The following is a 24294-nucleotide window of genomic DNA, read 5'->3' as shown; positions in this document are numbered from 1 at the left end:
GCCTTTTGGAAAACGGTATCAGGAAGAGAGAGAGAGAGGCTTTGTTTTTAGTCAATGAATGTCATTTTTGTGTTTGTTTGAACACGAAACAGAGGCAGGCAGATGTTGTGCGTTATGTACCAGTTTACTGCCTCTAAAATTGCTCTGCAAATGAGGATCTTAATGAGTGGCAGTGTCCGTGGGTCAAGGAACAACCTAATTGTACTAAGTCAATTGCATGTTTTCTCTTTGTGCGCATGTGTGTGCGTGAGACAAAGACATTGGTTTCAAGAGAGGTTGAGCCAGTGAGCAGATGAAGCAACATTAGTGTGACTGAAACAGAATGCCAGTCCTCATATGTCTTCATATAACTCTCTCACCCTGTGCTCCAAATCTGGCTGACACTTAAATACATTAGCTACACAATATGGAGTTGTCTTGTCTCACCAGGAAAACAGATGTCAAATATGTATAACATACGCCTTTGTTCATTTTCCTTTGCATCCATGTATGAATCAACATTGTGTGTGTGAGATGTGTTTTTCTTTAATTCTTTAATTTAAATGTTTTCTACCTTGTTGTTATGCCTTTTACTCTGTAAAGCACTTTGGTCAACCCTGGTTTATTTTAAATGTGCTCTAGAAATAAAGTTGACTTGACTTGATGTCTTTCACCTCAGAATAGATAAATGCTACAAATGCATTAAAACAAGCAAATATCTAAAAAAGTGAAATGGTAGTCAAATGAAAAGAAAGAGAACATTTAACCAAATAAATATCTGAGTCATATCTCTCTTTACCATCGTCCATGTGGCTGTTGAGCTTTGAAATAATTTGGCATTTACGTCATTTCATTGAACTGAGGTGCACTAACATCTAATTAGCAAACGTAGACAATAACAACAAATCAAATGTTACAAAAACAAATCTATATGTGATATACAAAAATAAACAAAGCTATGTGATAAGGTGGGTAACAGCATATTCCCCAAACTCTGCATCCACATGCAAAGCATTGAATGATTAGTAATTCTTTCATATATATATAATTCAGAAGCAACAGAACTGACCCATGGTGGTATGGACTTGGGGGTCGTTGCTCAAGTTGCTCTTGATCTTAGTTTATAGTCAGCTAAAATGTGCTTCTGATGAAAGCCCAGTGGGACACATGAGTTGATTCAAGAAGTCACGACCACAGCAATTCAGGGGGATCGCCAACCAAAGGATACAGACCACGGCTGTGTTGATGTGTTAAATCTCAGTAAGCTATGCATATCAAGTCGTACTGGTCGAGGGTTCCTGTTGTGAAGAAAATATTTTGTGAATATTTTTGAATACCAACTTGTCCCTCTTTAAAACATAAACAAGCTGTGGTTTGATCAGTTACTGTAAATGTATGATTAGGGCAGCTGCAAGCCAAGGACAAAAAGATCAACATTTTTAACGACATAATCCCACATGTGGAAATATAAAACAAAGCTAAAACTAAGTACCAATTTTGTGGGGGAAACGTTTAGACTCTGACAATATGAAGTAAATTAAAAAATAAATAAATTGAGCAAATACATTAAGTATATCTGAATGACTTATATTCAATATCAATACATACAACGACTTAGTGAACGTACACTCAGTGGTCAATTTATTAGGTACACAGGATAAAGTGGCAAGAGGTTGGATGTGTTGGACATTCAGAGATGGTCTGCGTACCGTGGTTGGAAGTTTGGAACGTCCTATAATTTACAACCTGTCTGTTCATTTTCCTCTGATCTCTGGCATCAACAAGGGGTTTTCACCCAGTTAACTGCAGTCACTGGATATTTTCTCTTATTTGGTCCATTCTCTGTAGACACTAGAGATGTATGTGCATTAAAATCCACTACCACCAATACCAGAAATACCCCACAACTATGTCATATTCAAAGTCACTTAAAGCTCTTTTCCTCCCCACTCTGATGCTCAGTTTGAAGTTCAGAAGGTCGTTTTGACTTTGCTTTGGTGCCTAAATTCAGTGACTTGCTAGTAGCAGTTGGACAAGTATACCTTATAAAATGGCCGTTGAGTGTAAATACAATGTTGAATAGATGTGACTGTCAAAGTTATACTTTCCACTTAAAAAAAACCCCCAAACATTGTGCATTTACAAAATGTTTTAAGTGTAGACTTATCAACTATGATAAATTAATGTTACATTTACATATCTTAAACATTTTTAGATTTTTTTTTCTTTACTCTGGCAGCACTTGTATCAAAAATAAAATAAAATGTAAATTAAATGAAAAGTAAGCTTTAACATAATTTTAATTCATATTTATTTCACCATATTACAGCATAACACACAAATTAGTTATACAGTTATATGTACGCGTGTCAGCACCCGGGGGAACACTGCAAATGACCAAGAAATAACTAAATAAGGCGCAAAAGCATCAGATTCCATCATAATGCCGTACATGAGCAGCAACTGTAGTGAAATGACGTGAAACGGGAAGCGGCGGGCTTGTTTGAAAAGGGGGAAGCGTTTGTGTCGTTATTAGCAACCGTGTGATGAAGTTGTTGTGTTTGTTGTGGCTTTGTGTGGTGAAATGGTGACATGGTGAAATGAAAAGCGTGTTAGTGGATGGTTGAATGTCCTCGGTGAAACATGTCCTGCTGCTGTTCGGGACATGACGCGAAAAGCTGACAAGAAACTGAAAGTGTGGCTGTTTTGTTTGGTGGCTACACTTAGCAAAGTTAGCTCCAGTAGCGCTGTCAGCTGCTAACAGCCGAGGTTCTTACTTGGTTAGTCAAAACAACAGGTAAGAACTTTGCACGTAATGTTATACACACACATTAGATAGATAGATATGGCTTTTTCATAGGTATGTTATCCCATTTTATATTTATTACCTTGTAATAATTGGGTGAACATGTTGTCATCTGAGCAGCCACTGTTAAAAGTGTTGTTTCTGTTGTCATCGGCTGTTATTTTGCCTCATTTTCAGTCTCAACATGTCCTCTGAAGACAACAGCGACACTCGTGTCCTGGGTTTGGAGCAGCAAGTGAAGAGTTTGTCAGATGAGTTAATGCAATGCCAGGTATGTATGAATGCATACAAACACGAGGAGATGCACCTGTTTACAGCTATATTACATGTAATATATCATACATGTAATGATGTTCGGTTTTTAAATTGTATTTTAGAGGTTTTGATTATATTGTATGACTGTTATTTAGATTTCAACCTAGGGATATAAATGTCGTGGACTAAATAATAGAAACTCATGTAACTGTGCTGCAATACAAAGCAACCACACAACAAATCTGTCTTCAAAATCACAGCAAATAGCAAAACGTGTCCAAATGTGTCTAAATTGTCAAAATTCCAAATAGGCTCGACTTATTCCCATGTGAAAATGAAAAGCATAAAAGTACAAATAGCAAACTGAAGAAGCCTCTTGGATGAGAGGTGAAATGTCCTCAACTCTGCTGATTTCATCAAGTCTAGTTTCCTGCAGCTAACTCCTGAAGGTGACTGTAACTTGGATGACTGAGAACCGCCACACACATACAAATAGCACACTTGTAACTACGTTATTAATTAAAATAAAATAAAATAAAATAAATGTTGAGACAACGATTGGCCTCCTTTCAACCCTAGTTAAAGTTGTCAGATATGCAAGTGCCCCAATGCAATCTCTATTCTACGTCTCTGACTGTGCACTAATACAGTACAAGTACAACTCTTGCTTCTTATAACCTTTTAATGGGCCTGATGAAGCAATAAGTGAAACATTATTTCTATAAGAGCAACAAATTTCCCCTGATTCCTTTTCATATTTTTTTTATCATTATCAGACAATGACTCTTAACCATTGTTAATTATCAGTATTCTCATTACATCAAAGGCCTGTGATTCACCGAAGCTACATACATATCTTCTGTTTCTACCATCGTTGTAGAACTGATGATGAATCCGATGAGATCACGGTGCATGTTAGGGAGTACATCTGTCACCTGTGTCTGTTTCCCCCCCACACAGATTTTAAACCTTATTTTGCTAAATTGCATTTAAAACAAAAAAATGGTTTTACTTTCATTACTTTCTTACTCCAATTATTTACCCTTCTTAGTTGAATGTTCAGCTAAACTAATTTAGTCATGTTTACCAAATATCTGTTGAATGAACCCCGCCCCCATTTTAATTTGTTTAGATAAAAAACAAAACAAATACAGGAAGTGGTTATGATGGAGTGCAGCTATGATAATCTTTCATCTTCACTTTGGAAGTTAATGACTGAGAGAGGGTGTCCTTGCATACTCACCACCAGGTGGTGCCTAATAACATGAGTGAAGTGAACACAGCAGTTCCCATTTTGCATATCCACAATACCTTACAGGTAGGGAGACAAGTGTGGGGTTCAACAGATGATGTGGTTCATTTAAATTTGTATTAGAAAATAAAAACAACCTAACACATGGAGCAGGAACCTCTGTTGTGGTGCCACTTGACTGTTTGTGCCTGTTGCCTTCGGTATCCCGCTGTGATTCAATCTTTTAAAGTTAATTTTCTAAAATTGCCCGGAAAAATACGTTTCAGACCTCATTTACATAACTCCCAGGAACCACAAATATAAGCCACTCGTGGTACCAATCAGTGCTTGTGCCTTTTTAATTTGATGAAAACTTCAGTGGCTTCTTTTTCATTTATAGTGGGTTTGAGAATGTGATAGCTGCAATCCTAAACACAAATGTCAGCTTTGTCTTACATGCATGTTTCTGGGTTTTTCCCCTTAATTAGCCTTTATAAATTATAATGAATTACAATTCTACATATGCTGATGCATATTTTGTTCCCAGCAACTATGCTGCTGATCATTTATTTCATATATTTAATATTAAGACAGTTTTGTGCATCATTCTTTATTGAAAAACTGTTATTTTATCAGATGAAGGAAAAAATGGCTAAACATGCAGCCAAAAAAAATGCCTTAAAACAATTTGATTCGATAGAAAAACCGTTATTGACATGGTCAGTGGAATATTTTGAAATCATATATCACACTATATGTTGCTTTTTTTGAGAGCCTAGAAAATCCCCCATTTCAGTTGGGCTTTGAGTATCACTAAATTGGCCTCACTTTAATTGCTTTATTTTTTATAATTACATTTAAAAAAAAAAGGTCTACATAATAGTCCCATAGGTTTACAAATGCATACTCTTCTCTCCATCAGTTTCTGGTGCTCCTCACGAGACTGACATGGAAACCATCCTTGGTGGTCTTGTCTAGAGCAGAACATCAGTGATTCTGTCTTTCTAATGGGGACCTTTAGTTGTGCAATGCACTATTTAAGTTGTGACATTAGAATACCATTGATGTGTTAACTCTCTGGCAAGATGTACTTCAGGACAGACATTAACTACAAAGAGTTTCATCTGTCGGCCAGCAAATGTTCCTACTAGACCATGCTAATTTTATTAATATGTGACTGAATGTCAGTGGTCCTTTTTGGTACGGTATTTCCATGGAGTTTCAGTGTCTGGATACAGAATGAATAATTCAGTGATCATCAAACACACATTCAATGCATACACATACGGCAGAGGAGAGCTCTTGATGAGGGTTCTGATTGAACACTTGTCCGTGCATTGGCTAATGGCAGCCAAAGGCCAGGCAGAGGGAGACAACCTGTCTCAAGCAAACCATGCTGCTTAATTTCATCGTTACCTGCATTGGCGGGTTGACATGGTGAGATCTCGATCACCCTTTTACCCTACTCCCACCATGTATTCACACACATACACACTTACATGCAAATGCATACAGAGACAGATATACACAGTTCTTCCACTTTATATGTTCAGCTCATGGTCTTATCAAGGTCTGTTTCTGCCATTTCTAGTAAATAATTGATGAGACACTTTTGAAAAGGGGGTTAAAATTCATATACTAATTGGAGACCAGTAGATTCCAGTGGGAGGGATGACTTTTATCTTATGATGATGCGAACATAATTTATCAGATAATTTTATATTAAGTCGATTTGGTATAATTCTGTCTTTTAATGTCAGAAAATGTACTTTTTAGATGTCCCTCATTAAATGTAATGTAGCTTAAAAATGTTTGAAAAACCAGCAAGACAATTTGAATTGGAAATGTGTCAGGGGCAGGCCGGGTTTTTCTACTTGAAGATGACTCTCTCTGTCATCAGCTTTGAGTTTCTTTGGGGCTAGTTACTTTGGAGTTGTAGTGGAAAACACATCCGGCGAGCAATTGATTAATAAAGAAAATGCAAGCTGTACTGCTGTGTTTTGATTTGGATCCCAGCTCTCCCCAGTCATAAATAGTGCATAATGACAAGTGTCAATGTTTGCTCCCCTTGAGTCGAAGGTCACATCTCAGCCATGGAGATTCCTGTTAAGGGGGCTCATGATTAGAGAGGGCAGTCCAGATCAAAAACTGTTTTGTACAAGATATTTAAATTATTGATCGACTAACCCTTCTGTCGTATGCTAATGTCGCTGAGCATCCTTTTTCATTTTTTCTTTCAAGAAAAGCGTAGCTGTGCTGTGTCTTTGCTTGTAGACGTGGCTGCACTTTAGATATATTTATTAAAAAGTCATTTAGGAAGAATGGCTGTTGACTTGCTGAATCCTTTTATTTCCACAGGCAGATAAGGAGTTTGTGTGGTCCCTATGGAAACGCCTGCAAGTGGCTAATCCAGACTTGACCCAGGCTGTCAGTTTGGTGGTTGAGCGGTGAGTAGATTAATTTTTTGAAAGTGCTACCTGGGAAGCTCAACAGCTGAAAATTCCTTTATCTCACAAGTGAGGAAAAATATGTGTGAAAGTCATTCAAGGGGTGTTTAAGGCACCTTGGCCATTCTACTGGGGTTATGATGGAATCTTGTGCAGATGCTGATTTAAGCCTTCTTATCCCCGGTCTAGCAGTTCAGCCATGGAAACCCTTTTAATGAAAATACTCTTCTCTGCTGCTCCCCGTCTTGGACAGTTGAAATACTCCTGCCAAATACTTGTCTTTATCGGATAAATTGTGAGATTGTACATGACCTCTTTCGCAGGGTGGCTAAGCTATATGGAAAAACAGCTGCATGGGAACTTTCAGAAAAGACAGAAGGAGGTTCAAGGAGTGCCTTTTTTCTGATGATGCCTACCTGAATAAATAATAATGTATTTCTCCAGATTAGGTTTAACTGTTTGTCATCAAAGTCTTTATGATACGGGTATCTTAAAACCAGCTTGACTGTTATTTCCAACATGTTCTAAATGCAGTGACTTCATTTACTTAAGTTTTTACAAACTTTTTTCATTTAGGGATCCATTAGAAGGATATATTCTCTATTACAGGTGTACATTACATACTTTTTTAGGTCTGTCAGTTGTTGCTAAACCCTTTATAGAGGTAAAACAGTCCCTGAGCATCTTTGCTGCTTATTCCTTCTCCACACCCTCTTCATCCCCTTAGGAAACCCATCAAAGTATGTTGCTCTGGTGAGTCAAGTGGGGGAACATGCATCCACAGAGTGTATGTGTATTGTATCACCTGATGCGCGGGAGAATATTGACATGGTAATTGTGTCGACTTCAGTCAAGCGCAAGTACCCACTGGGAATCGCCGTTCACCCTCCCCTTCCCATCCTGTGTGAATCTTGTAGAGTGATTGGTTGGTTGCTCAGGACACAGTGAACACGGCCCAATATACAAGGAGCTGTAGCTAGACCAGCCTGCGTTCCACCTTCTCCAGGGACACCAGATACTTATTTCTGTGTCTACCTGGGGAGAGGGCTGCTCAGAAGAAGATACAGAGATGAGAGGAAAGGCCCTGAAGATGAGGGGTGTAGAAGACGAAACAAGTGATGTGCACAGAGAATGAAGGGCCCCTTGTGGCCCAAAGTGGTTGAAGCAAACTGGTCCCAAATTGATGTTTTTGTCGTACGGAGACTTGAGACAAAAGTTCAGAGTTTGGTTGTAGAAAAGCATTTAGTAGTGAATCATTGATAAGGACACTTTTATTTAAAACTGTTTCTGTTCACAAAGACCAAACAGGCAGAATAATATCAACAAAAAGCAACAAAAATGACTATAACGTACACACTGCAGTTTTCATTTTAGCATTTGATAAAAATAATAACCTTTGTGATATGCATCTGAGGTATTCCTCAACTCCCTAGGTTGAAGTCACTTGATTGTTGTTGACTATGGCCACATGGTTATTTTGTTGTTCTTATCTTTATGTCTAGTGAGAAGCACAAAGCTGAAATGAAGGACAGGAAAGTGTTGGAGATCCTCCAGATCAAAGACTACAAGATCCAGGAGCTGGAACAGGTACAGTACAGTTCTGTGTTAACCAAATGTCATTAAAACAAGGTCAGAAATACACTGTCAGGTACCCATGTAGGAACACCAGTAAACCTGCATATTAATGAAATTATTGAATTTTATAAATGAATTCATAAAGATACAGTTAATGTTCACATTAAATATCATGATGAGAAAAATATGAATCAGTTGACTTAGATTAACTTGACTTTCATACACTTTTCATGCACAACAATCTCTAGAGTTTACACAGAATGGTACCACAACTCCTTTTCTGCTTTTGGCGAGCAGAAAAGGAATCTCAGAATGCTCAACACGTTGAACACGTTGAGCATCAACAGCAGAGGACTCCATCGGGTTCCGCTCTCTGCAGTGAGCACAGGCTCACCAAACTGGACAGTCAAAGCCTGGTCTGATGAACCGTGATTGCAGATTGTCTCGATTTTGTGCGTTAACAGCATGAAATATTGAGAGTTAAATAGTTAACATCTTGACCAAATTCAAATAGGGACATTTTTCCTTTGTCCTTCACCTTGCTTATATACAATTAAGAAAAAAAACATTTTTCTTTTAGGTCAAACATTTGTCACTGAAATATTTTTGTTTCCCAAATTAGTCTTAGCTTATTTAAAACATTACAATAACAAAAAAACTGAATCTCTTTGATATTCTATTTCTCTATCTTACCTGGTTTCTTTTGCAACACCCCTTGAGTAATGTTTCTTGATGGTATGATGGCTAACGATAATGACACCACTAATGTAATTTACCTCAAATCATCTTCCTTTCACGAAGCATCTGTCAGTCCCCTTCATTAACGTCTCTCATCCAGAATCGTGTTTTTTCCTAATGAGTCTGGCTGTAATGGAGCCATCAACTTCCCAGTGTCTTTTTTTGTTTTTTTGTGGTTGCACGCCTTAGCCATCCTAACACTGATCCAGTCAAAACGACAGTCACTTTAGAAGCTCACGTGTGGGTAAATCAAACATTATTTCAGCGCTAGTTTGAGGGTCGTAAAATCACACAGGCTTCAAGCAAGATACGAATGAAGCATCCCTTAAGTGCAGAGGCTCTTTACTGTGTGTACTATAGTATAAAATGGATGTGGTCCTTGTAGCGTTGTGTTGTAGTTGTACCCTTAATATATTATACTTCAGTAAGTTTTTAAGTCTGACTGATGCATTAGGGTCCATGACAGCCAATGAAGCCATGAAGCATTATTTGTGTAACGTCTGGAGGGGAATGTGCTGGCAAAGCAATGACGTTACAGAGAATAGGTTACTCTACTAAATAATGAGACAATTATATAATATACTAACTGTAGATCATACATTATTTATAAGACACAATTGTAAGGTGAATTAAAATGGCTTATTTTGTGCCTCTGTTTCATAGAAAGCAACTAAGACTATGATTCTGTAGATGCCATTCAGGAAATTAAATTCTCTAAGTAAGCCAATTTGTGCCACAAGGCTGGTGTGGCGGTTAGCACGCTTGCCGTTGCAAAAGACCCGGGTTCAAGCCCCGGTTGGAACCATGGCCTTTCTGCAGGGAGTTTGCATGTTCTCCCCGTGTGTGTGTGTGGGTTTTCTCCGGGTTCTCCGGGTTCCTCCCACAGTCCAAAAACATGCAATATGAGGATTAGGTCAATTGCTCACTCTAAATTGACCATAGGTGTGAATGTGAGCGTGAATGGTTTCTTGTCTGTGTGTGTGTGGCCCTGCGATGGACTGGCGAACTATCGCCCTATGTCAGCTAAGATTGGCAGAGCACCCCCTGTGACCCTCAGGTGGAGGATAAAGCGGTAGATAATGGATGGATGGATGACCCCTTACTGTAATGTATGCTGTAAGAAGCAGCTGCACCCTTTGAATAATGGTAGGGTTAAGTCATTGTCAATTGACCTGAAATATTGAAGTGAAGTTGGGTTATCATTATTGTCATTGCATTGTACAACAAACATGGTTAGATTTAAAAAAAAAAAAAAAAACATATATTAAAATAAAGGGAGATCTGACTCGCTGCTCAATCACCATACATTTTGTATTTAAGTGTTAAAAATGTATCTGATTCATTTGAAATTTTCCATTAGCGAAAACGGTGTCATGTTTGGATTCATTTCGTTTTTCTTTTTGATTGAAATAAATTTAGTTCTCCTGTTGGTAATAGAACTTACAAGCTTTTTTCTTTTTTTTTTTAAAGCGAATTAAATACGCTTGGCTCTGTTCAGTGCCCCCCCAGCCCTCTGACAGTCATATCATCCAAAGTCTTGAGCCATACATACTTTAAAATGATTAATTGGCTTTTCTTTTTTTTTTTGGAGATGTGATGGTCTGCTGAGTCCACTCTTAATGTCTGAAGCTCTGCAACATTGATAATGTGAAAAATAGTTTTTTTTCACCCTCTTCATTTTATTTTATTTTATTTAAGTTGCACCTTTTTCTTCATATGCCTTCCCTCACTGCTCCTTTCCATTTTTGTAACATAATTAGCTTTCATTTTTGAACTGCTTTGGGGATTTGAGATGCTAATCTTTATGTCCTAGACCTCTTAACTTGGCGGAAGCCCCCTTTTTTCTGCTCCTATCAATTGAGCACTACTGGATTTCAAATTGTTCTCGCCTTCCTCATTATCAACGTTTGAATTTATTGTCTACTCTCCAGTTTAAATCTCTATTAAAGCCCCTCTGTTCTTAGCACGACCAGCTAGGAGTAGCAAGGAATGCTAAATCCACTATCTGGATATATCTGAGTGATTTCCCTCAACATGGCAATTAATTGCATCCCAGAGCACACCAGCCAATGCCAACCCCCAGCTGATGCAGTGTTAGGAGGCCAGCCTCCGCTTACTAAGGCTGCAAAGACTGCCAAAAAAAGGAAAAGTTGGTAGTAATTAAATGACTGTAACATTTCTCCTGTCCTCTGATTTGTGAATAATAAGATGTCAATCAATAATTTTACATAATATTGTAAAAGTCGGTTTATAATTTTTTAAATGTTTGCAATATTTACCCTTAAGTTTCAAGCAATCAGGGTTTATTACCTTGTTAATTAAAAGTTGTTGATATTGTATTTTATTGACACAGTTGAAATGCATCTTTAACGGAACCTGTGACTCTTTCTCTTGTTTTTCTTCACTGTCGGCCACAGAGAGTGGCAGGGCAGCAGCAAGAGGTGCACAAGAGGACACCAGTCAATGAGGACAGCACCCTAATGAAGAAGGAGCTGACGGCTCTGCGTGAGCAACTGCTCAATAAGGATTGTGAACTTAAGGTTTGTGGGACAAATCTTCATTGGCAGTGTGGGCCTGAGTCAAAAAGTCTCTTTTGTGTGCTACTGAACACGATAAGTCTCCCGTGACTTAAGTCCACAGCCGTTTGAATCATTTAGAGCAGCAGCAGGAGGATTGCACAGCCCTCCTAATCACAATCTGTGTTTGTTTCTTCCTCTCCTGCTTTTCAACCTCTCTCTTTCTCGTCCCTTTCTTGTTTTTAGAATTTTCTTTCTTGCCTCTGACAACGGAGAATTCTTAACAGCTGGAAAGTGTGTGAGAGAGAGAGGGAGAGAAGGGGGGAAAGCAGGTTGTTAACTTAGGTTAAGATAAATACTTAATGACTGGTTCAGTGGGGGAAAGTGAAAAGTGTGCATGTGATGGTGTGGCTTATCCCTAATTATGCTTAGATGGGACCCGGCTATGATTAATTGATAAAGGAATGGTCCTTACACAGGCTTGGTGAGGTCTCATGGCGAGAAATCGTGGGGGACAGCATCAAAGGAGACCTGGGTTGAGTCTAATGGGTCTTGCAGCAAGCACTATTCTCATTAGAAGCCTGTCATTAAAGCTGACAGACTTGCCCCTGCACCTGCATGAGCCCAGCACTTGCAGCACGATTCGACTCACACCAGCCAACTTTTGGCCGCATGGGCCCAGTCATACAGTACAGGTGACCTTGGCCAATCAGTGGCCCATGCAGGGGGCTCCCGCAGCAAAACTGCTCCACTGCTTCCATATTCATTTCAGCCTCAACCCCATGGGTTGCTTCTCTTTTTGCATCACTCTCTGTCTTTCTTTTTTCATTTTCTCAGTTTGAATTGCTACGTTTTCTGTTTCTTTCCTTTCGTCACCGTTGTCTATTTGGCCCTCATGACCTCCCGCTCTTCTCTTTATACACATCCCTCTCTTATCCAGGAAATGAAGATGGAGTGTAGGAAGAAAGGAGAGGAGGAGCAGCAGGTGGTGCAGGCTCTAGAGAAGGAGAAAGAGGGATTAACTTCCCGCTGTGCTGCCCTACAAGCTGACCTGGAGGAGAAAGAAAGGCAGGTCAACAGCCAACGAGACCAGAGGGAGGCTGCCCAGGCGAGAGTCAAGGTAGGAACACGGGTACGAGTCCATTTAGAAACACACCCACACACAAAGTTGTACAGGAATGGCCCTCTCCTTAATCTGGGGCACAATTTGAACTCTGTAATCCCTCACACCCTTTCCCTCTCAACATGTGAATGTAAAAATGTGTCTGTAGCAAGAGTGCAAAATTTAAATATGTGGAGTCTCTATTCAAAGGCAGGAAAAATAATGACTTAACACAGGGGAGAGTGATCTTTTCCATTCACATGGTGACCACAACTGTAGACTCCAAACTTCTAAACTCCATACATTATTCCACTCATCACTATTTATTAGCCACACTCTCTATTGGAGAGGACATGAGAAATATAGTGATTAGACATTGACAAAGTTGTATTTGTTTACACACCATATCAAATCACAATCATATTACCGAGGTTTCATTCACACAACCTCCCCCCTGTTATTAAATCCTTACAATTCCCTTCTCAGTTTCACTCAATACCAGAGTCTCGGGACACTGGATCTAAAGGAGGACCTCACATTCTGTCTGTCCTAATAGACTAATCATTATGAAAGATATTGCTACTCTAGTGGAATAGACTCAGACAGAAAGTGTTGTATAAGTCAGGACTGCAGAGTAATTGCGCTTGGATGGGATGGAGCAACTAGTGCGCTGTATGCACATCCATCAAAGCTGGAGACACTCCACCTGTTCCTCATTTTTAGTATCCTACACTGATTTGAAATATGGAGATGGAGAATATGGGTTGTGCAGTGGATTCATCATGTCAATTTGTTTGACATGGCAACGATTTATCCAGGAATTTATCATTAAATCCAGCACGTGAATACATAAGGTACACTTATATATAGTTACAATGTTTTTTTTAACAGCTGACACACACAATCTTATTGGCATACAAAACAGCATCATTAAATGACCACCAGATTTGATCAAATCTAAATGGTCATCAAAATCAGACAAACAGTGTTGGTCACTGATACTTTTTATATGGTTAATTCTGGCATTGTAAAACCACTGTTTCCAGTTGAAATAAAATATCTCGGCTTGGAGACCTTTGTGTATTTGATGCCGCACAATCTGCCCTACATGGAAGGGTTTTTTTTCTCACTGCGGAAAAGCTGTCACACACCTTGTCTTCACCTGTGTGAGAGCAGCACAAAAGCAGCAGCTCCAGTCTTGCGTCTATCTTCAGCTTGTCTGTTTAGGCACAGTGCTGCTGTGTTTTGGCAGTGCTCAAAGCCTGATGTGCATTTATGTAAATTGAAATTGTGCCACTTAAAGAGTTGTCTTGTGTTACAAAATCAAAGCGTTTCTGTTCCTCTTGATCTGTAGTATGTGGCAACTACTAACAGCTTAGGGTTTTGTTATGTTGATTCACAATTTGTCTTATTAAACTCCACCACACTGGTCTGCAGTGGACACAAACACAGTGCAAAAAAAAATGAAGAATTATAAAAATGCAGAATAATTATGTGGGAGTACATGCATAGAGTTGTCATAGGTGCCGAAGTACATGAAACTAAAATGTTTTAATTATCATCTTGCACCATGTCATCATCACTGCCATAACTGTTGTGTTTTAAGGTGGACTATATTATGAAAAGCTTTTTAGAATTTAAAAATGGTCCTTAACTTTCCTGAATGTACTTTGAATCTTTAAATGATTTAACAGGAGCTGGAGGAAAAGCTACATAATGCCTGGGAGGAGTTGTCTAGCTTGCAGAGCTACAGTGGCAGTCTGGCAGGCCAGCTTTCTACCAAAGAGAGGGAGATGGCAACAAAAGAGGGACAACTCAGTCAACTCAGGTGAGCCCTGTCAAATAAAGTGCCTCTCTGTATGTTCCGTGTCTTTTACAACCACGTTTCTGAAGTGATTCTTTGGGGGTTATCTCAATAGAAAGGATCATTCTGTCTGAGGTTGAAAGTTGTGTATGCATCACCTTATATTGGTTACTGTGTGCAACAGCTAGTACATTGCTGCACACAATGAGGCTTGAGGGTGACACACATTTCTTCCATTCTGGCTCCCATAAAGCCACTTGATAAGCCCTGCATAGTGGGTGTACTTTAAAAGAGGGAAAAAAGGGGAAACGGAAGGCTTTGACTAAGCTTTAGTCGATATGATAAAAACTGTGAGAACCGTAGGAGCCTTAGTGGTAATCTCAGCCTTTTTTAACTACTTTTCTGTTTTAACACCAGAGGCACTCTGACATGTCAGTCACACTGGGTATAGAGATCATTCTTAAGGTTTTAGTGAGGTGATTAAAGATGTGCTCCTACGTTAGATTGCACTTTGTGCCAATTCCATGGAACCTAAAACAGATTTGAGAAAACTCTACCTTAACCCTCATGTATGTTGTGGGAAATGACACATTTTGCTTTAGTCATATAAATTGATGTACAGTATTCTCAGTACCAGTATTGTGAGGATGTCTGGTGTGAACAGCTCTCTGAAGTCAGTCAATTCCCTATTTGTTAGGTGTTAAAGACCTTTAACCTTAGTTATATCACTTCACAAAACATATTCCTGGTTGTTTCATTTAATCTCAGTCTTTGGAAAACTTCCTTCACGATGTAGTGTTTTTTTTTACCTGGAGAGCAGAGGTGTCTTCTGTGGTGTCTTGCCCTGGAAACATTGGTCAGTGCAACTATGCTCTATAATTTGTGTTTGGTTGACTCATGAACAGAGATGCTAACCAGCTCCAGAGATTCCTTTAAAGATCCTGTAAAGCAAATTCAGAGTTCTTCACAGTTTCCATGTCTTCACACATTATGTTAGAAAACAGTGGCTGAGAACATGTGAAAAATATTACACGTGGAGGGTAAAGGATTGTGGAGTTTATCTCCAGTAGTCTTTTCAAATTTTTTTGTAGGTGTGTCTAAAAATGTGGCTTAATGACTCACTTTATCGAAAATATGTTGTGCCACCAAACTTGAAAATGTTGTTTCTCTACATGTAACATGAGCATGTACGTTGCTATTCTAGAAACACACTTACAAACTGCTACGTTCGTGAACTCTGGTACCCTCATGAGTGAGTAGACCACAATAGGTGTGAGTGTGTGCAATGGCTTTAGTCTCCGTCTCAGAGCAGAGAATGAAGCTTAATTTTACAAGATTAAAAAACAAATTTTTGAACACTTGGTGACTTTTTAATTACTCAAATTTGGTAAGGTGGTCACTAACACATTTTCCGGAGGGGTGTCAAAATCAGAAGTGGTATTTTTTTATCACTTTACAGGACATTTTCGCCATTTACACATAGTTCATCATATTGTGCCCTGATCTATCTGAACATCTTGACTGATCTTTTTTGGTGACTTTGCAGTGGAACCCCCTTTGGTTTTGTTTAAGGGTCACAAAGTCAAAATGTTTGAGTGTTTGTTTTATTTCTCAGCTCTAAAACACACCCTTTGAATGATGGATTCAGTGTGGATAAAAACAATACAGGGATTGAAAAGTTTTTTCAGACAATTTGTATATACACTATACAGTTTCTTTTCCTGCCTCTATAATTTCAGTGTAGTTATGCATGAAATAATGACCATATTGCTTCAGTGTATGTGCAATATGAATGTGTCCTGTTTTTGTGTGTGTAGACGTGAGCTTGCAGAGGTGCAGACTCTGTACAGGCAGAGCACAGAACATGCAGCGGTGCAGACTCATCTGATCAAGCAACTGGAAGGACTCAATCTAGACACACAGAGAGTTCTGAGGAACCAGGAAGAGGCACACACTGCTGACACCACCTCCTATCAAAGGGTACATACCACACACACACACACACACACACACGCAAATCATTATTAGAACCACAGTGTTGTACACCACTCTGGTCTCACCTGCTAACCTACAATTATTTTACGTGATCCAAACAGTTTCCCTTTACTGTTAATGGGTTTTTAACTTACTATCTTACAGTATCTTACTCTGTTTGACTCTTTCAGTGTGCATTCCTCAGACCTTTGCTGTCTCTATATCTCACGGTCTTATTTGTGCCTGCCGACAGCTGTACACAGAGTTGAGTCAGTGCTACCAGACCCTCGTGGCTAGTGAGGCCAACCTCCGTAAGAGTTACCAGGAGCTCAGCAGCCAGGTGACTGAGAAAGACCAACACGTCACAGAACTCCAGGCCCAGCTACAACAGCAGGAGCAGCAGCAGGAGCAGCAGCAACAACAGAAGCTAATGGCTCAGCAAGCAAGTTATCCCTCATCCAACAGACAAACCAACTTTAAGGTAAGCACTCATCTCCTCTACACTGGCTTTCTAGTGCATCACAACTCTAGGAGAAGATGTGTTTTTCTCTGATATCCTTCTCAAGCTGTTGAACTTTGATATGCACTTGTATAGGTGTGAGCAAATAAAGCCATCATAGTAATTATCTTTATAATTAGTATGCACACTTCTATATTACAGTGCCTCAAAACACCTGTGTAGAGCTGGTGTCTAATTGTACTAAGCTACAGCAACTGCTACTGGTGGATTAGTAGGCCCAGCAATAACTCTTGTGCCCCACCATAGCCTGTGGTGGTGTCTTTAACTAAGAATCACTCTCTTGATATCGCTCTAGTTCACCCTTGATCTATCCATCTCTTTTAGCAGCAGTGTCTTTCATGTCAGGTGTCTGATCTTCTCTCGTTCCCAGTTCTAGGCACACATGCACTTAGCGGCTTACTTGGTTTATCTGTCTTCGTCCTCTACTCCCACTCAAGAACCTGGAAGTCCTTTTAACACACTCCAGTCACATAGCAGTTAAGACAGATAAGAGGTGGAGAGAGGGGATTTAATTGGTGCCCAATAAGGTTCTTGAAGATGCTGTTTGAGTTGCAGTGTTACATCTGTCAGTCAGAAGGGGGGTCGGCTTAGGTTCACTACCCTTTAAACTGTCACCCCTAGGCAATACAGGGTGTAGTATAAATTTAATGGTACAGCCACAATTTAAGTGTCCTTTAATGAGTTCTAATAGCACGGCGATAGGTGTTTCTTGGACCACACAATGTCAAAGACTCTGTTGCGAATATTAACAGGTGTCTATATCTTATGCACTGCTCCATTCCATCAGCTTTATAGAGCACTGTATTTGTTTTAGTTCTCTCACTTTCTTCTGCAGCATGACTTTCACATAGTATATACTGTACTGTGTCCTATTACAGAAAAAATAACTGGAGTAGATGCTGTTTTTTTTCTTTTTCATCTCAGAGTGCAACTGTTTAATTTGATTAGTTGATTTTTTCTGACAGTGCTGTCCCCAGACTGTGGAAGCTAAAAGTTATCAGCTCAAATGTTAAGTGAGTTACAATCGCCCTGTCTCACTTAACCCTCTTAATTTAACCGGCGGTGAAGTATAAATGGATCATTTAGTCAGTAATTAAATACAGTACTGCAGTGTTCCCCCAGTAATTAATACTGCATTTAGAGAAGATGTGTGTAGAGTGTGAGCATGCATGTACAGTATGCATGTATGCATGTATGCATGTGTGTGTGTGCGCATGTAGAGAACAAGCATGTATATGCAGTACCGTGTGTGTTTGTTTTATTGCACTCCACCTTTTGTTTTTTCCTCAGATGGGTCAGATAAAAAAAAGAAAACATCAAACATTTTCAGGCTTGTGATGTAATTACAAAAATATGTGTATATACGGTAGGTGTGTAGCATATAATAAGAATTAATATTAACCTTTGTTTACTGAACATGTAGCTGCTGTCTGGCTGTTTTGTTGCCTTAACTTTTAACTTTCTTTCACATCAAAGTGAACAGATCAAGTATCCCAAGGTATAGCGCTCAGTCAGGAGGGCTTTCTGTTTCCCACTCTGTAATTTCACTGACAGGTTGTGTGTACGTGTGTTTGCGTGTGTCTGCACGGGTGTGCGCGTTTGACTAAAGGTGTGTTTTTCTGAGCGCATAATCGCAAATTCTGTAACAACTTCCTCCCGAACACCTGTTAAATTCAAATGCTCAGGTTGTTAAGGCAGATTTGATTTTAATTTTAAATGTTTGGATGGAAGTTTCCATTGGAGGTGATCAAAGTGCTGATCGCTACGGGAGAACAGGAGAAAGACGCAGTGCTCATTTGAATATGGACAAGAGCGACGGCTTTGAACACCCCTCCTGCAGTGGTTTTTTTTGGGGGCGGGTGGGTGAGAGGAATAACACCCATTGTGTGTATACTTCACGCTGTGCACTAAGATTGACTGTCGGTTCTCTCCAGTCTCATGCCAAGTTAATTCTTTACCAGAAGCTTCTTTACAAAGGATTTAACATATGTGAACAATGATCGGCCTAACCTAAACTGTTCTCTGTTAATATGAACAAAACATTGTTTTTGATACTGTTATTCTATACAACCTAACAACCCTCACAGGGGCTACATTACGTCAAGATACTGCTTTTGTTTAAGATAAGATAAGATAAGATAAGATAAGATAAGATAAGATAGTCTTTGTTTGTATATTTATTTCCCACAGTGGGGACATTTTACATTGTTACAGCAGCAAAGATGGTAAAGATAATACATAATAAACATGCATTACCAAAAAAGTACAATATAGAAATATTTCAGTTCCACACAGAAAACATTATTTTTTGCACCTAGGTTGTATCTAATGATAATTTTCATGATAGATTTAATCAGTTTTTTTCTTTTATATTGAGCATCATTTATTGATCAGTTTGTAGACTGAGTTGTATTCCAGCTGTTTGACTCATGGTTCTTCGATGTGTCCCAAATTGCTCCTGGTGGCTGTGCTGGCAGTGTGTGAATGATGTGAGATGGATACACAGTTGGAAAAAAATGCCCATCACAGGCAAGATTTTCATCATCTTCCTGAAAAAATTGGCTACATAACACTAATTACTAGGTAACTAATAACTTTACTTCAACTCTATATGCTTTTGTTTTTATTAGTTTAGTTCTGTACTATGTGTTTGTACTAAAAACAGTCTGTAATGCCGTACTGTAAACAGCCTCATGTCCTCATCTGTCAGCTGATGGCCCTTCCCAAACATCAGGCACCTGGGTGACCACACACATCATGTGACAGTGACACCTCATCAACAAACTACCAGGTTGTGTGATCACTTTACAATCTAGAGGCAGGGAAGAGCCTCATTAGTGGACAAAAAAGTGAACCAGATTGAACATTTAATCATTTATGATTTGTTCCCTAACTGCATTGTTGTGTTTATAGTAGTCTAGTGTTTGGCTACTGACAGAGCTGTGCTGTGATTTAAGACCAACATTAAATCCATAGCTGACCTCAGGCTTTCTGGAACGTTCACTGTTGTAAATGAGTGGTAAGTTGTTAATGGAGTGGGCAGTCGTTCAAAGCCCCAGTTAGTCCGTCATCATCACTGGAAAGGGAAAATTATAAATGTTCATGGACTATAGATGTTAGCAGACATTTGAACAGGTGTAGATATAGAAGGTCCAGGGTCCTATTGTTGTATTTGTTCTGGCTTACAGGGGCACTTAGAATATAACGGTGCAATTAATGTTATGTACAATCCGTGTTTTCCCGTCTTCTTTAAAGACCTTTTTCCAATCACTCTTATCATGACTTCTTATTATGCCCTGGCCTAACATTGATTTTATCCAATTTTACAAATATAATATCCAAAATCCTGACTACATATGAAAGTCCCTCAAATGGTTAGACCCTTAAGCATAATACATTTCCCAAGAAGACAAAGCTATTTTTTCTCATTTCCTTTAAAATAAATTGATAGAAGTTGACTTAGGTTCATCTCCCTCAGCTTGTTCTGATCATTTTGAACATCTGCCTCTGGCTTGTTATTTACATTAAAGAGTATAAACAGTTGTATATGTATAATTAAATCGCTAGTTATACTTTTATGTGCACACAAATACACCCACTGTTTTGTCAGGTCACATATGGCTTAGGTGAGGTATTTCTTTTGTTCTGCTCCATTAATAGCAACCGTCAAGTGAAGTCATAATGCTATAGAGACACGTGGAAATTCATTTTTAACAAGAAGCAAAAAAAATAAAGTTCACTTGTGAACTTAAAAACAAGTCAATCTTTTAGTGTCCATGACCTGAGAACAGTAGGCTAGAGGAACTTCCAGTAGAAAGCAGTATGGATTTCAGCCTGTTAATGATATTTACCTCGACTGAACATCACTGTACTTTAGCTTCCTGCTAATGCTCAACATAATGTGATGAAAAGCTTCTAAATGGTATTTCTGACTTGCCTTCACATCGATCATGTTTTGACTTTGGTTGCTACCTTCATTTATTTTCCATTTGGAATGCCACACCATCAGCTGAGCTGTCAGGAACTCTCTAAAAGCATGTTAAAAATGTATCGCAACCAGCTGCTTGGATTTAAATACACCTCTTCCCTTCAGATACATCAATAAGCCTCCTTATGTGAATCATTATGCCTCGGTTATAAATTCAAATAATACTAAATAATCACTGCATTTTTTTTTTGTCATACACTGATTTTTGCGTAAGACGAGTCTGTAAGGAAATAGTTTTGTCGACACTGTTTTGTGCACGAGTGTGTGTTTGGAGCTGGGCCACGTCCAGGGCCAGAAACATGCTAATGACATGGACTCCAGTGGTGTGTTTTACCAGCTCAAGTGCTCTCATTAGTTGAGAACCTCTGCGTAGCACAGTTCGCCTCATTAATGAAGCACAGCCATGTGCCGCTGCAGATCCACGCACTCACTTGCTCAAGCACATATACCCGGGTTGAACACACTGTGTGGGAAGACTCGGGGCCCTACACACACACACACACACACACACACACACACAAACAAAAAAGTAACAAATAAATCAAAACAAAAAGCGCACACACACTACATCCGACTCCCTTACACTGTCCTTTTATTTAGTCCCTCTTCTCTGCTACCAGTCAACACACATGCCTATACATGTTCACACACACACACACACACACACATTGTTTTTGAAGAACTATCATCTTGAATACAAAGTGCAGTTTTCTTCATTTCTCAGGCCTATGGATGAGCCGGAACAATATGCTTCAATGTTGGTCCAATGTCTGAAAAAGAAAAACATTTAATCAGATACAATAAAGAAAAAAACAACAACACCACGTGATACATTTCACATAAATTACCACGCACAGATTGTAAAAACGTGCCATTTATTCCTTCTCTACAGGAGCAGATTACTTGTTATACAGTTGCAGCAATTTGTTTTTGGACTGGTTATGGCTAGGTTATAAATGCGTCAGAACAAATGTGTTTTTTAACAACTTTGTAATGTAAGACTTGTTAAAACAACAGTATCCGACTGAATCAGTGTCAGTAATTAGTCAGGATGATGATATTGATGTCATTATCAGACAATCAAAAGTGGTATCATGCCATCCATTCAATCACTTCAACAAATCTTGTCCCTCTACAGATGTAAGTGTGATTGTGCATTTGTGTTGTATCCAGCTCTCTCTCTCTCTCTCCCCGTGTATGTGTGCATGTGTGTTTCAGGAGCCCCTCCTGATTATAGCTGCTCCATAATTAACAGTGATCAGATTTGTTTTGTGGCATAAATGGTGCATGTGTAGAACATTAGGCCTGGCAAGTCTCATTTCACATTCAGCTCAAGGGCTCGGCAGCAGACGGGTCACGAGCTTCAGGGAGCACAATCACAAGCCTCGCTCCATATGGTCCTGCCTGCCGCATCCTCACCAACAAGGGCCACGAGTGCCAGACAAGTTCCCCCAAGAACCTAATCGTGTTCAGTAATTACCAAGACCGTTTTTTTTTCTCTTTTTTTCTCCTTCCCTCCCTCACTCACCCTCGCCTTCCAATCACTTGCTCTTTTTTCACTGCACCTGCCTTCTTTCCTCTTTCAGTCTCATGCACTCTCCCTGTCTGTTGCATTCACTTAGCTCCTTTTAAAATGTTTACGTTATATCTCCTAGATCTGTTGTACATTACTGTCACACAGTTTTCCTTTGGCTGTATAAAATCTTGATGGTGATGGGAGAAATTGTGAGAGGAAAAAAAAACTCAGACACTCCCACATCAGTTTATTTCTAAATTGCTTTATGTGGCTGATGCCGAAAAACCCAGCTCGTCCTCCTGACTGCCTGGAAATTATAAATAATTGTAACAGATGCGCCAATATGGCCGGCCTCCAATAAACGAGGCCCCAGATAATTTGACCAACCCTGTTTGACAGGCCAATTTAATAAAACATGAACAAAATCTTCCTCACTAATAATTTATCATCCCCTCTCCTCCCCTTTGGTTAAAGTTGATTACCCTGGCAGTTAACAAGGTCACGCCCAGATGCCAGGTTTCTGATAATGCAATCAGGACTTGCTGGAAAAAAGGTGATGACATCCTGTGCGATTTTGTTCACTACCTGGCCTCCGAGCACAGAACACGTGTGGATGCCTCTGTTTGTCAGAAGTGTAGTTGATAGCAGCAGGTGAAGCTATTTTTTGTATTTCACACCTTTAAATCAAGGAATTAAGTGAAGATGGCAGTGAATAATACTGTAAGGTGCTGGAAGTCAGGGGTTTTTGAGAGAGTGTAAACATCATGATAAAGAGACCAGATATCACAAAAAAAAACAAAAAACACAAACCACACCTCAATCTCTGAGTCGTCTTTCCTGTGTGATGAAGGAGCAAAACCTTTATAATATTGTTGGTGTTGTAAATCTGTGTTATTTGATACTGTGTCATGTCACAAGTTATGGATCACTGCTTACTTGTCTTAACCTCTTCAAAAGCATTATTCATTTGAATTGTATGCTTCTTCAAAGTGGTATTGTCATTCACACAAACACTCAAATAGTCAACGCAGCTCTTCCTGCACAGCTCTTTCTTGTGTACTTGCCCACAATTTGACACTTTCTTTGTTTTTCCCCTTCTTACAGGTGGTGGTGTCAGAGCTGAGTGAAGCTGCACTGCAGAAGTCCAGCCCTGAATCTGATCAGACCTCCACCCGAAGTGCAGGTCCCAGGCCAGAGGACAAAAGTCTTCAATGCAGAGCCAGCGGCTCCAGCAGAAGACAGCAGGTAGATCAGCACACATCTCGGCGAAGTATGCCACAGACAGGATTTGGGTGTAACATACCTGCAGTTATCTATTACTTCTTTGCTCGGATCAAAGCCACAAAAGAGGGAATATGAGAGAAATGGTTTGTTGAGAATCATGTGATTCATCAGACACACACACACACACACACGCACACAGTCGCCCCTCCTACTGTGACCAGGCCAACGTGTGCTGTTGGTTTCACGCATGCCTTGGGCTCAGGCACTGGCTAATTTACTTCTTCAGCAGTACATTAAGAACAAAAAGGACCTTTTGATCTGCTCAGTATATCCCACTCATGAGCTTGCCAGGATATGTTTATACTGTAGATGGCCTCACTCAAAGTACAGCTGGCTTGATTAACAGCACTGTCCTCCACATGCTTCTATTCTGGTAGTTTACGTGTGTGATGTAATTATTTTGTACAAAATCAATAGATAAATAGCATTAATATCATTAGATGCACGTCTTCTTTTCGAGGCTCTGCTAAAGTGCCCTCGGGTACACACATACACACCCACACATATTGTTATACTGGTGGCAAAACTTTTATGTCTGAGTGGGTCTGTTATCATTTTT

At 39.4% G+C, this 24294-nt stretch overlaps 1 protein-coding gene across 1 annotated transcript in view; it reads left to right on the top strand.

The window, feature by feature from the left end:
• The first annotated feature begins 2501 nt into the window (after positions 1-2501).
• cntln (centlein, centrosomal protein) overlaps positions 2502-24294 on the top strand; it is a 78314-nt gene continuing 56521 nt past the window's right edge. The window contains exons 1-10 of the mRNA XM_058641777.1: positions 2502-2776; positions 2963-3056; positions 6630-6718; positions 8221-8305; positions 11449-11571; positions 12488-12667; positions 14344-14477; positions 16271-16433; positions 16681-16908; positions 23556-23696. Of these exons, the coding sequence (XP_058497760.1) occupies positions 2970-3056; positions 6630-6718; positions 8221-8305; positions 11449-11571; positions 12488-12667; positions 14344-14477; positions 16271-16433; positions 16681-16908; positions 23556-23696 (1230 nt within the window). The 5' untranslated portion in view covers positions 2502-2776; positions 2963-2969. The remainder of the gene's footprint in view (positions 2777-2962; positions 3057-6629; positions 6719-8220; positions 8306-11448; positions 11572-12487; positions 12668-14343; positions 14478-16270; positions 16434-16680; positions 16909-23555; positions 23697-24294) is intronic.

This window comes from Solea solea, chromosome 10, assembly GCF_958295425.1.
Source record: "Solea solea chromosome 10, fSolSol10.1, whole genome shotgun sequence".
In the NCBI taxonomy this organism is placed as follows: domain Eukaryota; kingdom Metazoa; phylum Chordata; class Actinopteri; order Pleuronectiformes; family Soleidae; genus Solea; species Solea solea.
This window is presented reverse-complemented; position numbering and strand designations above follow the sequence as displayed.